This window comes from Accipiter gentilis, chromosome 9, assembly GCF_929443795.1.
Source record: "Accipiter gentilis chromosome 9, bAccGen1.1, whole genome shotgun sequence".
Taxonomy (NCBI): Eukaryota; Metazoa; Chordata; class Aves; order Accipitriformes; family Accipitridae; genus Astur; species Astur gentilis.
In genome coordinates, this window is record NC_064888.1 from 12,412,432 (window position 1) to 12,425,614 (window position 13,183).

The 13,183-nt window shown below is 44.0% G+C and overlaps 2 protein-coding genes across 3 annotated transcripts in view; one reads left to right on the forward strand and one right to left on the reverse strand.

Annotated features, from left to right (window-relative positions):
• The window catches only part of SHLD2 (shieldin complex subunit 2), a 104,168-nt gene that overhangs the window by 20,146 nt on the left and 70,839 nt on the right, over positions 1 to 13,183 (forward strand). The gene's annotated exons all lie outside the window — the stretch shown is intronic.
• Positions 9,448 to 13,183, reverse strand: part of GLUD1 (glutamate dehydrogenase 1) — a 29,990-nt gene continuing 26,254 nt past the window's right edge. For both annotated transcript variants that reach the window (XM_049810115.1, XM_049810114.1), the window contains 2 exons: positions 11,768 to 11,830; positions 9,448 to 11,121 (listed from right to left, as the gene is read on the reverse strand). In XM_049810115.1, the coding sequence (XP_049666072.1) occupies positions 11,002 to 11,121; positions 11,768 to 11,830 (183 nt within the window). In that variant the 3' untranslated portion in view covers positions 9,448 to 11,001. The remainder of the gene's footprint in view (positions 11,122 to 11,767; positions 11,831 to 13,183) is intronic.

Below are 13,183 nucleotides of genomic sequence, written 5' to 3' on the forward strand. Positions count from 1 at the left end.
CTGAAAAAACACCAGATGACCCCCCTCAGCCTCTCACCTTCCCAAAGAGCGGCAGCAGCAAATGGCAGCAATAGAACAGGCGACACAGAGACCCTCAGCAAGCCTGGCTGCTCTCTGCACCGTTTCCCTCATACTCCCAAGCAACCACGACTGCTGGGTTAACGATGTCAGAGGGTATATCCTGGCCGCTCCCTGGAGTCTCCAGTTATGAAGGGATCTATTGTCCATGATGTTGTCCAGATCCTTTCTGGAGCTGCCAGCACCATCTGCTCCCAGAGCCCATGGTGGCAGCGGCTTCACTAGGTTCTGGTGCCCACAGGACAAAGATGACCTTCCTTTCACATTTTAAATTCACCTCCTACCAATTGCATAGATTGTCCCTTCACTTGCAACTCTGCCAGGTTTAGCAAATAAGGGCCCTGCTGCGGGCAGGGCAGGGCTGGGCTGGGGTGGAGGGGGCCCTTCCCCCAAACCTGCTTGCACCTGAGCTGGGAGGCTGTAGAGGGGCTGCTGGAGAGGGCTCGAGAGGGCTCCTGGCTGCAGACGTGGAGGGCAGGTAGGAGTGGGGTGCGTGAGGCGGCCGTGCCCTTTGAGGGAGGAGCGGCGTCAGTGGTACAGTTGCTGTGGCTTTGCCCCCAGCGCCGTGATTTCTGCCCGCCTCTTGGGGGATGATTGTGCGATTTCTGCCCACGTGGCGGTGGGATGCAACCCCGTGGGAGAGGCTGAGGTACCTGTCGGTGGTCGGTGCGCGTTCAGCCCGGCTGGGCTACAAGCGTCCCACAGCCAGCGCTTGTGGCAGAGGACGCTGGGTTTTGTCTCTCCTCTCAAGATCTGTCTGTTTGTCCGTGCTGGCTGGTGGCTGAGTTTAGGAAGTGTAAGTGCTCATGCAGCTTTAATCTGTGTTTTCAGCAAGCTGTCCTGGCATCCCTCGCTCTGAGGGACAGTCCTGGGCTTTGGCTGTGTGGTTGGCCGGGTGCAGGGAGAGGAGCGAGGCGGGGAGGGGGGGCATGCCGGTGCATGGAGATGAGCCCTGGCCCTGCTCTCGTTAGCCCCGGTGCACTAACAAGCAAAGCTTACCGGGATGTGTCGCTGTGCCGGGGCGGCTAAGGGGGCCGAGGAGAGAAGAAGTAGCGGCAATGGGACGGAGGGGCAGCCTGTGTTTATAGAAAGAGAGTGCTACGCATTTCCACTGCCTGTGCTTGTGTGAAGCTAGTAAATGCAGTCACGGAGATGTGTGCTGCTGTGATGATGGATGGCGAAAGCTATGGCACTGAGTGCAATCTAATGTCTGTTTAAATGCATATGTGATGAAAATCCTGGTGCCTGCAGAGAACTATGCTTCTTCACTGGTCTTCTATTGTTTCAGTCTATATGTGGTAACAGAAAATAGATCCTTTTTATATTTGAAAACTAGTGTGTTTTAATGCTGTATGTTTTTCTCCTGCGAGGCAAACGTCACCTTCACCCATTTGTAAGGAGACTTACAATGGCACGTACTCTCTCTAGTGTTACAATTCAACATGTACCTGCAAGCGCGTAGGTGTAATATAATTAGGATTGTTTCTGTAATTTTATTTCTACACTCACGTTCATTGGGAATTCAAAGCACCAGTGCTGGTGCTGTGCTGATCTGCTCTCATGGTAGCTGCTTGTGAGCTAATGATTATGTGGCGCTTTTTTAAAAAAAAGAGTTGTATTTGCAGTATTGGAGTGTGAGAGAGAAGGAACTCTCATGGAAGCTGCTCGTGAGCTAATAATGATTAAGTGGCTTCTTTAAAAAAAAAAGAGTTGTATTTGCAGTATTGGAGTGTGAGAGAGAAGGAACCAACCTTCACTTTGCAATTAGGGTAGGATGAAGAGGGTTTTTTCTAGTGTCTCGTGACAATGTAAACGGTCACCTTGCTGAATACACAAGCCTATTATAGCTGACTGAGTCTCCCTGTCTTCACACTCCTCTCCCTGCCAGTAACTAGAGCAGCAGCAGAGCAGGACTAGGAAATTGCTGTTTCCTGCAAGCAAGGCCAGCCATGGGTATTTGAGGATGTTACAGGGAACAATGGGTGCATTTTACCGCTTGGCTGCTGTGCAATGAATTTCCATGGGTCAAATGCTGCTCTGAGTTATCTGAAGTATTTCAGGGTTTTTTTCTGCATTGTCGGTCAGTTCTGAACTTTGTCAATGCCCCTTGACTTGACGTCAAAGAAGACATTAATCTAAACCTGAAATTGTTACTTTCCTTCTGGTTTTTGTGAGCATGTTCTGGTAGAATTTGCTTTCAGATATGGCGGGTAAGCCCTTACCTGCTGTCAGAAGATGCAATAACGCAGAGAAACCCCTCCCCACCCCCAGAAAACCCTCCACGTCATATTTGATTGACATAAAGTAGGACTTTGTGGTCAGTAAGGAACTGCAACGGTTGGAAGAAAACAGAACTTTTGCTGGAAGGCTCATTGTAGAGGAACTGTTGTTCGTGAACAGGTGACGTGGCTGGGATCGAGAGAGGCAATCCTAGAGCCTGCTGTGGTGGTAACACCGCAGAAGATTGGTTTGATGAACAGACCCCTTGTTCTGAGGCAGGTTATGCTTTCCCCCGCCTTTTCACAACAATTATTTGATTGACAGAGTGAAAGCTCCTTTCTGCCGTATGAAAGGGCACAGAGGTAGTTCTGCTAGAAAGCGGGTGATCCCAGTAAAAACCCAAAAAGCCCAGTCTTTTGGGGTGAAAGCAGCTCCTGGCTGGCTGGAGGGGATCCTGTGAGAGGAGCGCGAGCGGCTGGCGTGGGCCGCGCCGGCCTCCCTCCCGCCACGCTGCGCGCTGACTGGGCCTGTGCCCTGTCCCACCCCGCCGGCTCCGGCTGGGCGAACAAGATGGCGGCCGGGGTTTTCATCGCTCGGGGCAGACAGTGTGAGCCTGGCGCCGCGGCTCAGCGCTGCCTGGTCCCCGGTTAGGGCGGGCGGAGGCCGTGGGGCTGCGGCCCGCCGGCCCTTGCCCGGTGTCCGAGGGCCCGGAGGCTGCGCTGGGCCCTGTGAGCGTCTGCTGTGGGGACAGAGGGGAAGGGCGCAAACCTTCTGTCTTCACCCCCCTGGGCCAGGCATTGGAAAAAAGGGGTTAAAATACTAATTGACGCACCACAAAATTTTTAGCTTTGCCTAACACAATAAAGATTACATCGCATACTTTAAAAAGCGGGGTCGGCTCCTCCCATTTCTTTTTATAACCATGAATTTTAAGTCCCACCGGGGAGAAAAAAAACATGGTCAAGAATCGTCTGAAACCGCATACTTTTCTATGTAAGGTTTTGAAATGCCGAAGTTGATTTAAGCAATTCTTCAGCGGAGTGATTTGCGATGCAGTGTTTTTCTGCTGGGTTCACGACGGGCTGTGCCTGCCTGTGTGTCCCCCTGCGGCACTGGCTCGGGAGCCTTTGGTCAGGACAGCTGTGGCATGCACGCTGTTTACCAACTCCTCAATATGGAAAAACAAAGCTTTCATTCTTGGGCTATGGAAAACTGCTGCTGATTAATCCACACCCTCTCTCTGGGGAAAAGTAATAAGCACTAATGCCTCTTCACCCTCTTGGGCCTCATATATTAATCACCTGACAAAGGCTTGTGGCTTTTCCCTGTTCCAGTTTGCATTTGCCCTGTAACTACTGGGAGGAGTCCTGCTTTGTCTATAAAAAGCTGCACTTTGCCAAACATTGTAACAGAACCGAATTTAGGGACTCACTCACCCATCCTCTGCGGGGAGAGAGAGGACAGAGCGCAGCCATGTTCGCATTTGGGAAGAAGCTTGCTGAGGAAGCCTCGCAACAAGCTGAAAGCGCTGCACAGGTGGCAGGTAAATACAAATCACTGCTTTCCCTTCTCCTGTGCCTTGGGTGTTCAAGTGCGTGCCCTGCTCCCACCCCTGCAGCTGGGAGCAAATCTGTCTCTTGGGCATGAACTCTGTAGATGCTGTCCTCAAGGGTGTGGTCAGCATGTCTTCTGATCTCCAAACCCTCTAACCCTACAGTAAATGAAGGACCAATATTAACTACTGGCTTCCCCCAACTTCTCCCACTCTGGCTTTTACTGCGTGGGTGTCTAGATGATGCACTGAAGACAGGACACTGGAGAGCCAAGGCTGATTGATTATTTAGGACTTTGTTTCCTAATTTGAACAGCCATGATAAATGCGACTTTTGTAGTAGTGTAGTGGATTAGTTTCCTGAAGCTCTGAGGTCTTTGATCTGCTCAGTGCTGCACAAATACGTGCTGTTAAGTCAGTTCTGCTGTCAGTGCTCCAGCCCTGCCAGTATCACAGCCACTCACCCCACTGAAAGCCCAAGTGCAGCTGCAGCAGCTCAGGGCACCCGAGTCAAGTTTACTCCTGCAGAGAGGCTTGCTGAAATGGTCCCAAACTGAAATGATGTGCCACTTCGATGAGCCATTGTTAGTGAATCTTTAATACAGAGATCTGCACTGCTGCGATTCCTGAAATGTCCGTGCTTAGTATAATACATCAGCAGTGGGGACTGTTTTGTATTTCTTTACATGACATTTAAGTAAACTCTCGAAAGCAGATATTTTGTCTTGTGACTTCAAATGCAGTTGAAACATAACTTGCTGGTTACATGCCCCATGAAGCAAGTGGAAAGCCTGCTGCTTATTTACCATCTATTGTTTGTTCAGTTTGCTAGGAAGACGAAAGATGCATAATCCCACACCCACTGCCCCCTTCTCCAAAGAATTTAGGTTTATGCTTAATCAACTGTCTTTAGGCTGATGCATGGAAGAAAAACACCAAGATGTGGGCAACTGGAGGGTAACCATCAATTTTTGTTTTCAAATGAAGATTTCTTTCTGCTTTTGCTGTACAGCATCTCTAGAAATGTATGTTTTGTGGAGGTTTTTCATGTTCCTAGTTTTTTTAACATTGAGGAAACATCTACTGTTTCCTATGTTGGAAGACCGGTATGGATGTTTTAGAAGTGGCATTTGTCATCTCGAAGGAGCTGAGTAGTAATTGCGATGTTCAGCTGATTGAACTAAGCGTTTAGGAGTCAACAAACTCTAAGAGCAAAGTTTTTAAATAGTAGCAGCAGTCCTTTCCCTTCTGTCCCACGCACTTGAAGCTGAATCAGTTCTTGGGATACCAGCAGTGTGAAGCCCTCTGCCTGAACCCTGCACACAGCTTCCCAGCAAGTCCCGTGCTGCAGCATGGCTCTTCCAGCTGGAGTCGGATCCTAGAACAACCATGGGAGGTCACAGGCACTGGCCTGACTTCAGCCACCTACTTCTGTGCCATCAGCATGTACCTTGATGACGGGGTGTAAATACACAGCACGTGATGCTGAACTCGTGTGGCATCACTGTCAGTACTGCATCAACTCTTGGAAGTATTACAGAGGTACCCTCTAAATCCCCATTTAAATGAAGATAAAGGGGGATTTTATGCCAGTTTAAAACAAGACTCTCCAACTGGTGCTTCTGCAACTATTAATTACCTTCTCTCTGAACTACTTCTGTTGTGCCTGCATCTGCCCTGACGGCACAGTCCCATGAGCCATTGCTAAGTGCAGAGCGGCACAACTGGGCTTTGCAAGTATCTAAAATTAGAGCCTACCCCATGGTTCCTGAAAGGAGCCACGAACTCGGCTGTGACCTAAGATTGCTAGGGGAAGCACTTCCTTAGCTGCACCTTATACGCAGTGAACATGATTCACATTGGGAAAATGCAGCAAAAGATGGCATATGCTAATTAGCATGTCTTAAGCATTAGAAAGTGTCCTACAAACCCAAGGTGAAATAGGTCACTGGTTTTTACAAGACACTGAACGAAACAACTACTGTTGAGCCATTCAATCCAAGCCTGGAGACCTTTGAAGTTTTAGACGCTCCCAGTCCACTTAAATGTCCTTACTCACCTCAGCACTCCTCCCTCATGCAGTGTCCAAAAGGAATCTGGCTTGCTCGGTCAGCTCCCCCTTCAGTGTCTGTAGTGCAGAACACATCAATGTTTGTTGGTGTCTTTTTTTTTAAAGGTAGTATTTGGAGCCAGGGGGAATAAAACCAATACAGGTCTAGCTGAAGGCCATTTGCCCCAAACTTTTATTTGACTCTCGTGAGCAAGATTTCCCTGATCATAGCTATTTGAGGCCAATCATCTAGATATTTATCACTATTTTCTAGCCTGCAGTTCCTCCACTTAAAGACAATATCTTCTCTTGCTCTTTATGTCTCAGGAAGTCTGCTCTACTGAACATTTCCATGCCTTTAAAATTAGGCTGGTCTCTTATAGAATAAAATTTTCTTTAGCTACAAGAAAAAGTATTAATTAGACTAATTGCTAAATGTTGATGTGCTACTCTTAAGCAGTGTGCTGTCTGAGAACGAGCACCAAGCTTTATGCAGTTAGTGACAGAATCTTTACCAACCAAACTGCCCAAGCCTGGTGTCAGCAGATCATAACCAGGTTCTGTAAAAGTCAGGTTTCATTGCACCCGATTCTCTACTAGGGTTTGTTTCCCGACACTGTAGGTGACACACATTGTAACAGCCGTAATCTTCATCTGTACCAAGACACATGGATAATGTGGGGAACTACAGCCAGGGTCCTAATAGCATCTCTCCCACTAGATCAGGGTGCCCATCCTTATGGAATAATTTTTCATCTTCTAGCCCTGAAACATTTAGGGAACCCTTCTAAAATGTGATTACTGAATTTAGGGGAAGGGTTAAGACTGCTTAATTGACACTTGTTTTTTTCCCTATTCCAGTAGACACAGTGGGCCAGACTGTGCAGCAAGCAGTGGAACAGGCTAAGGACGCTGGTCAGAAAGGTATGGTAATGTTTCTGTTTATTTCAACAATGTCACGTTAGTGAAATCCCAGATAGGTCCCCCAACCCTGTCTTGCTCCTTGTCCCACACCTGGTGGGAAAGGGCAAGGTATTGCAGTAATGCTACAGTTACCTTTGTTTTGTGTTTTAAAAGCTCTTGATGAAGTCTACAAAGTTGCTGAAACCAGTGAAAAAGCTGTAAAAAATGTAGCAAACCAAGCAACTTCGTGGGGCAAAAGCTGCGGACAATGAAGATAAAAATGTACCACTACTGAAATTTTTGTAAACAAGTTTCTACTACACGTACTCTTAAATAAAGAAAACGCTTGTACTCTACCTGGCTTGTATGTAATTCCTTAGGAATCCTTTGGTTACACATTAAAAAAACATTCACAATCACTGATCTAGAAAGACTGGATTACCTCGGGGAGCAGACAGCCGAAGCTGTGTTATGCTATTAACACAAAACACTGACTTGAGAGTTGGTCTCTCCCATTTCGCCACTGAGCGTGTCATGATTGTGCGTGTGCAAGTCTCACAAGCTGAGCACCCAACAGCTATTTCAATACAAGGTAAGCACCTGTGTGCTCCTGTGACTGTGCTTGTCCTTCAGGTCTTATCTGTAAGAAAGATTGCAATTAGCTACTATGCTGATACTCAAGTGTCTTTAAGGTATATGTAACCACTGTGAAACAGCACTGTGATACTCAAATTAATGCTAACAGCAGAAGGATGTATTACTGTTGACAGAACTTAGCTTGCCTCTAACTGTTTAACACTGCCTGAGCCGGATCACTGGTACAATTTCAACAGCTCTGCACAGCAAAGCATTGATAAGTAAGTAATGCAGCATGCAGTCTGGCAATGGAATAACTTAACCACATTTGCAGGGCTCCTGACAAACACACAGATGGACAGTATGTCCATGAAGCAGGAGCTGAAAGAATGAGAACTGAGCAAGTCTGGGCTGTCAAAAAAACCTAAAAACACCAAACAACAAAAACCCAACTAACCACAACAAAAACAGCCGGTGCGCAAGTGAGCTTAGGAGATCTTAGAATCTGATACTAGACTCACCTCTTACTAACAGTTCATGAGAGATTACAAACACCTGCTATTGCTAAGGTAGTAGGTGTGGTTCAGAGCAGTTTCAAATCTGTGTTCAACTCTAACTGCAGGTACTGACTGGCTCCCTGCCAAACATCGCAGCAAGTCTCTTGGTGAATGTCTAGTGGCATGTAAGCAAATACAAGCAGCGACAATGTTGTGAGCTGTAAGATAAAACTTGCGCGTGTGGGTATGGATATGTAAGGAGGGGAGCGTTCCCCAAGAAGTTTGGTCTAACACCTAACTGAAGTTACAGTTGTAGTAAAAAACCACCAATATTTATAGTGCATTCCCCACAGAGCGATTGCTTGCTTCAACTGTGGCTAGGAAAAGGCTAGACCTGCTTCGCACCTAAGCCTCTAAAGCCACATTAAATCATAGCAACTGTGTAAAATTTTACCACTCTGCTGTTGCCAGGTCTTGAGAGGTATGTGCTACAAAATGTGACAAGGAACATGCAATTTTATTTTTTTTCTTAACTGTCTGATCACATTAGGACTGAGCCTAACGATGCTCAGCACCAGTGTAGCCTTAATGTACAAGACCATTTCAGAGCAGGCTATCACAGGAAGTCCAGATTCACTGGTACAGTTTGGTTCTTGTGTTTAGCTATAAGCAAAGGGCAAATCAGCTGATCTGCTGTAATCTTAAATCAGACTCCAAGCATCAACCTCCTCAAGAATCTCAACTCTTTGATTGAAAGTACCCCAAGTTGTTCTTATACCAGCCCTTGGATATGTTCAGATTCATGTCTCACGGGTCTCCAACACTGACTTTGTTAACAATAGGTCAGTAACCATTGCAATCAAGTTGGCTGAGGAGAAATTTAGTCAGCCTTAAGGGCTCATCTCTGGGTTTGGTAAAATCATGGCAGGTGGTAGATCTGCTCTCTTTCAAGACATCCTAGGAAAAGAAGTATTGATGTGTGGTTGTACAAGAATGCGGGTAGGAGGTAGCAGATATCTCAGTTAACTATCTACGCTAGCTTTCTACGCTCCAACACTGAAAGGGTCCCATTTTTCAAGTTTGCATAGACAAGCTAGAGGTGTTTTACTAGCTGGAGAGGAAATGAGAGGGGAAGGAAAGGAGAACAACAGTAAATTAGCCAAGTCTCCTCACCGCTACTGCACTTTGCTTTCAGCAACTTTGCTCCTGGATAATGCAACTTGGCTTTTAAGATTCTTTCTCTTTTCAATAATACAACTGTTTATTTGTGAGAGTTTAGCCTCCAAGTTTTGATGGAAGTAGGTTACAATTTGTCAGAGTTGAATTGTTAAAATCCAATCTCATTTTACTATCTAATAAATGCTTACATAAAAACTGCACTGAAAAATGATTCAAGATACAGACGGATCTCATGTTTAGAGATCCACATCTTGATCACAGTAATTCTTTCATGCTCAAAGGGTTCTCTTTTTTTTTTTAAAATGCCAGTATATATATACACTGAACTTAGGTGATCTGTAGTACTTTAAAACGCTAGATATCAGCACATATGATGGAGTAAGCCACTAAAATTAAATGCGTCACACAGGTTTATTGCTCCATACTAACTACTAGAATAGTTCTTCACACAAATTTGAGAGGACACAGTAAAGACCTGAAAGGATTTACCAAATATATCCAACTTCAAAAGTCTTGCTGACAGGCAATACAAGAGACAAGAGATCTGTATTAGTGAGCCCCTCAAGATAACTCAGAGACAGTATCTTATCAGTAGGCACGTAATGAATAAACAAGTGTGCTGTGAAGATTCACAGATTGATTGTAACTATGGAAAGCTACTGCCTGAAATAGAAAACAGTAATACACCAGCATAGTAGGTTTGGAAAGGTCAACTTTTTTTAATAACTGCTCTTCTCTCCAGGTTATGTCATGCAGTTACAAAGTAGTTAGAAAAAAAGCATGAGTTTCTGGGAGGGACTAGTTGTCTTTTAAAAAAAACATTCATATTCATTACATAAATAACATCTGGCACTTCAAGGGGACTCCACAGGACAAAAGCCTTACACTTTAAAAAAACTGTGCTTGATCCAATATTGTGTTGAGGTCCATTTTGTTGTACTCTAGTTAATGTTCAAAACTTTCAAGACCTCCTGATGACAAAAAAAAAAAAAAAAAAAAGAGTCTGTGTGTTAAGACAGTGGATTAAGTTTATAGCAGCACTCTAGCTCCTCTGTAGTTTGGCCTATGATTTCTGGGTTCAGTTTCACTTCAGTTGTTCACTGAGGCAGCATCTAATTTTCAGAAAGCCTCTGAAAGAAAAAGACTGAAAAAAACATTCCAAAAAACCTAAGTATGATTACCAAATTCAGACCATCCCTTTTTTTAAAAAAAGGAAACAACCTATAGTCAGAATAGTTATGTAGATACTTGATTAAAAACATAACTAGAGTTGCTTGATAGTTTCAGCTTATAAAAATATTAGTCTGTCACCTCTACATACTTCATGGTGATAGTCAAGCTAGCTTGAACAAGCGATAAAAGGCAGTCCTATAACAGCAGCACAGTTAAAGAAAAAACATTGCCTAAAGAGAATCAGGCCTGAAGCTTTACTACAAATAAAAATTAGACTCCTATCAAAGTTAATCCCTGCTAGAGGCCTATTCTTCCTTTGACAATGCCACAGCATTGATCATACAAGGCCTTACTGAAAGTGCCGAAGCCAAAATTATATCATTAAACAAAAGTGCATGAAGTAATAATGAGCTAAGTGCTCATCTAGTACAGTATCTGATCTGAAGTCTGAGAAGTGGCTCAGGTGGCAAGACCACTCTTTCATACATAAAATGTACCATTTTGTTTTGTAGGTGAAATACCCAGAATGGCCCCCACAAGTGCAGATGAACTGTTATCTTCAGATACATACTTGTATACAATTTCCTAATCCATGGATTTTTATTGTAAAAAAGACTAGTTTGGACTGAAACTAATTGGGAATAGAATCCACTATAATGTCAGAAGAAAAGAAAATGTTGTGGTTACATGTAAACTTGTGATAAGCTTTCTCAAGAAGAGGGTACATTAACAGCGAGAGGGATGGGATACAATAAGGAGCGGTAATGGCCTATTTATGTAAAGGTCAGGCCAGCTTCGTTGTACACTTTGAAGACTTTCTCAATTGCATTGACATAGGCAGCTGTTCTCAGGTCCAGACCCAGGTTGTACTTCATGGCAGTACGCATGATTTGCTGAAACAGAAAAGGTTATATGTGATTTCTGCAAGTTTCTCCACAGGAACTAAACTAGCTCTTGCTTGGAGGATCCAGGTTAGGACCATAAGGAGCCACTAGATTGGTATCAGAGCTCCAATCCTTTGTGGATCAATTCTAAAATTTCTTGGTTCCCCTTATAACTGAGTTCTGAAGGGGAAGAAAATCTTTCCCAGATTACTACATTGACCCTTTTCAGTTCTTGGATCCATGTGTACCTCAGATACAGGGAAAGACAAAATGTTTCAAGTCGTCTTTGCCCCACTAATTAAAAAAACTGCATAGAGGGATTAATCTAAAACTGCTGATGGTAAGGTAAAGCACTTGTAGGTATGTGTCCCAGATTAGCCAGGTACAAGAGGACAACTAAAAAGTTTCTAATTGCTACAGCTTCTACTAGAAAATACTTTCTGGTTTCATGTATTAGTCTCTGATGTTTACTATACCCAGTTAAAGTCGGCCATCCCAGCACAGAGCAGAAACACCTCATACAGTGACTTCCATTATCATTAACTATTTATCACTCCTTTAATTACAGAGAAATTCTGTACAACCCATTCAAAAACTGTCACAAACCCATGTAAGTTCTTTTTACTATAAATATATTTACTAATGCAATACTTACCCGGGCAGAACGCTCCATTGTATAAGCCAACCCAGAGTGGACAATATCTTTCTCAGACGCACCCTGCAACAACAGGGAATAAAATTAGGGTTTAATCCAGAACACAAAAAGGTACTAGTTCTCTCTATTAGGGACAATGACATGTTGGATTCCCATAATTACTGAAGCTTGCTCACTCATTTTCTTCTAATGACTGGTGTAAGAATTTAAATCACCTTTACTGTGTTACTTGAAGAGCTAATTATGGTCACTCCAATTCTAAAACCTCAGACGTAATCACTGAAGTCTTTTACGTGCCTAGCTTCTAGGTGCATGATGCTAGCATTTTTTTATTGATGTTGTAACTACTGTTTTCAGCCTTCAAAATACACAGTAAATGTTAAACAAAAAAGCTACCAAGAGTCAATAACCTATAGAAGCTACTTGCAATTGTTTTGAAGACAATCAGATTTTAGGAAGGGCATGGATCCCCAATTCATATACTCACCATTGTATTAGCCCTGAGCAACTCTAGAGTAACTTTAAATGGGAAACTCTAGAGTTCCCATTAAAATTTAAATACACAGAACAATAAGTAATTGAAGATAGCCTGAATTAGGATGACTGAGGATCAGCTTCAATGTTCCATCATCCTGACTGCTGTAATTTACTAATAATTTGACACCTGGCTTCACAAAATACATGCTTTCCTCAAATACCAATTGGGGCTGCATGTAGAAATTACTAGGCCAGTTCCTATGGCTTGTGTTTAAGAGATCACAGCAATCGCTTAAAGCCACAGAACCTACGTACCATGCTATTCATTTAGCCTAACATTTATGGAAACACTAGCATCATACCAGATCAGGCTAAAGTCTATTTCTATCGTCTGACAGTGGTCCAAGTTTACATGCACTTCCTCTGATTTCTGCCTGAGGAAGCATGATTTTAATGTTTTTCATAACTCAGTGGAGTTTTTCCCCCAATCATTTGTCCCATCTCCTCCTGAACTTGTGTTTGAAAACAAAACGATCAACCCTTTTAGCTTCCATACATCCCTTGGCAGAGCACCGCACATCTTAACTGTCTGCTGTGCTAGGAACCATCCCATGTTCTTCATTCTGCACCTCACTCTGCTGGGTTGGTTTGAATGCATCTCATCCTCTTTCACCATTCCTTCCAGTGAACAATCTATCCTTACCCATCCATTTTCACAGCACTCATTCTAGAGAATACTATCTCCACCCCAGGACTAGTTCAGGCCAATAGGACCTAGGTTAGTTCATTGTTCCATGTAGAAGAAGCTTCCATATCTTTGATTATTCTTGTGATCTTGCTCTGAGCTTTTTCCACATCTACAATGTTTGAAGATACAGAGACATAACCTGCATGCAGTATTCAGAAGGCAGACACACTCTCCATTTATATTGTGGCATC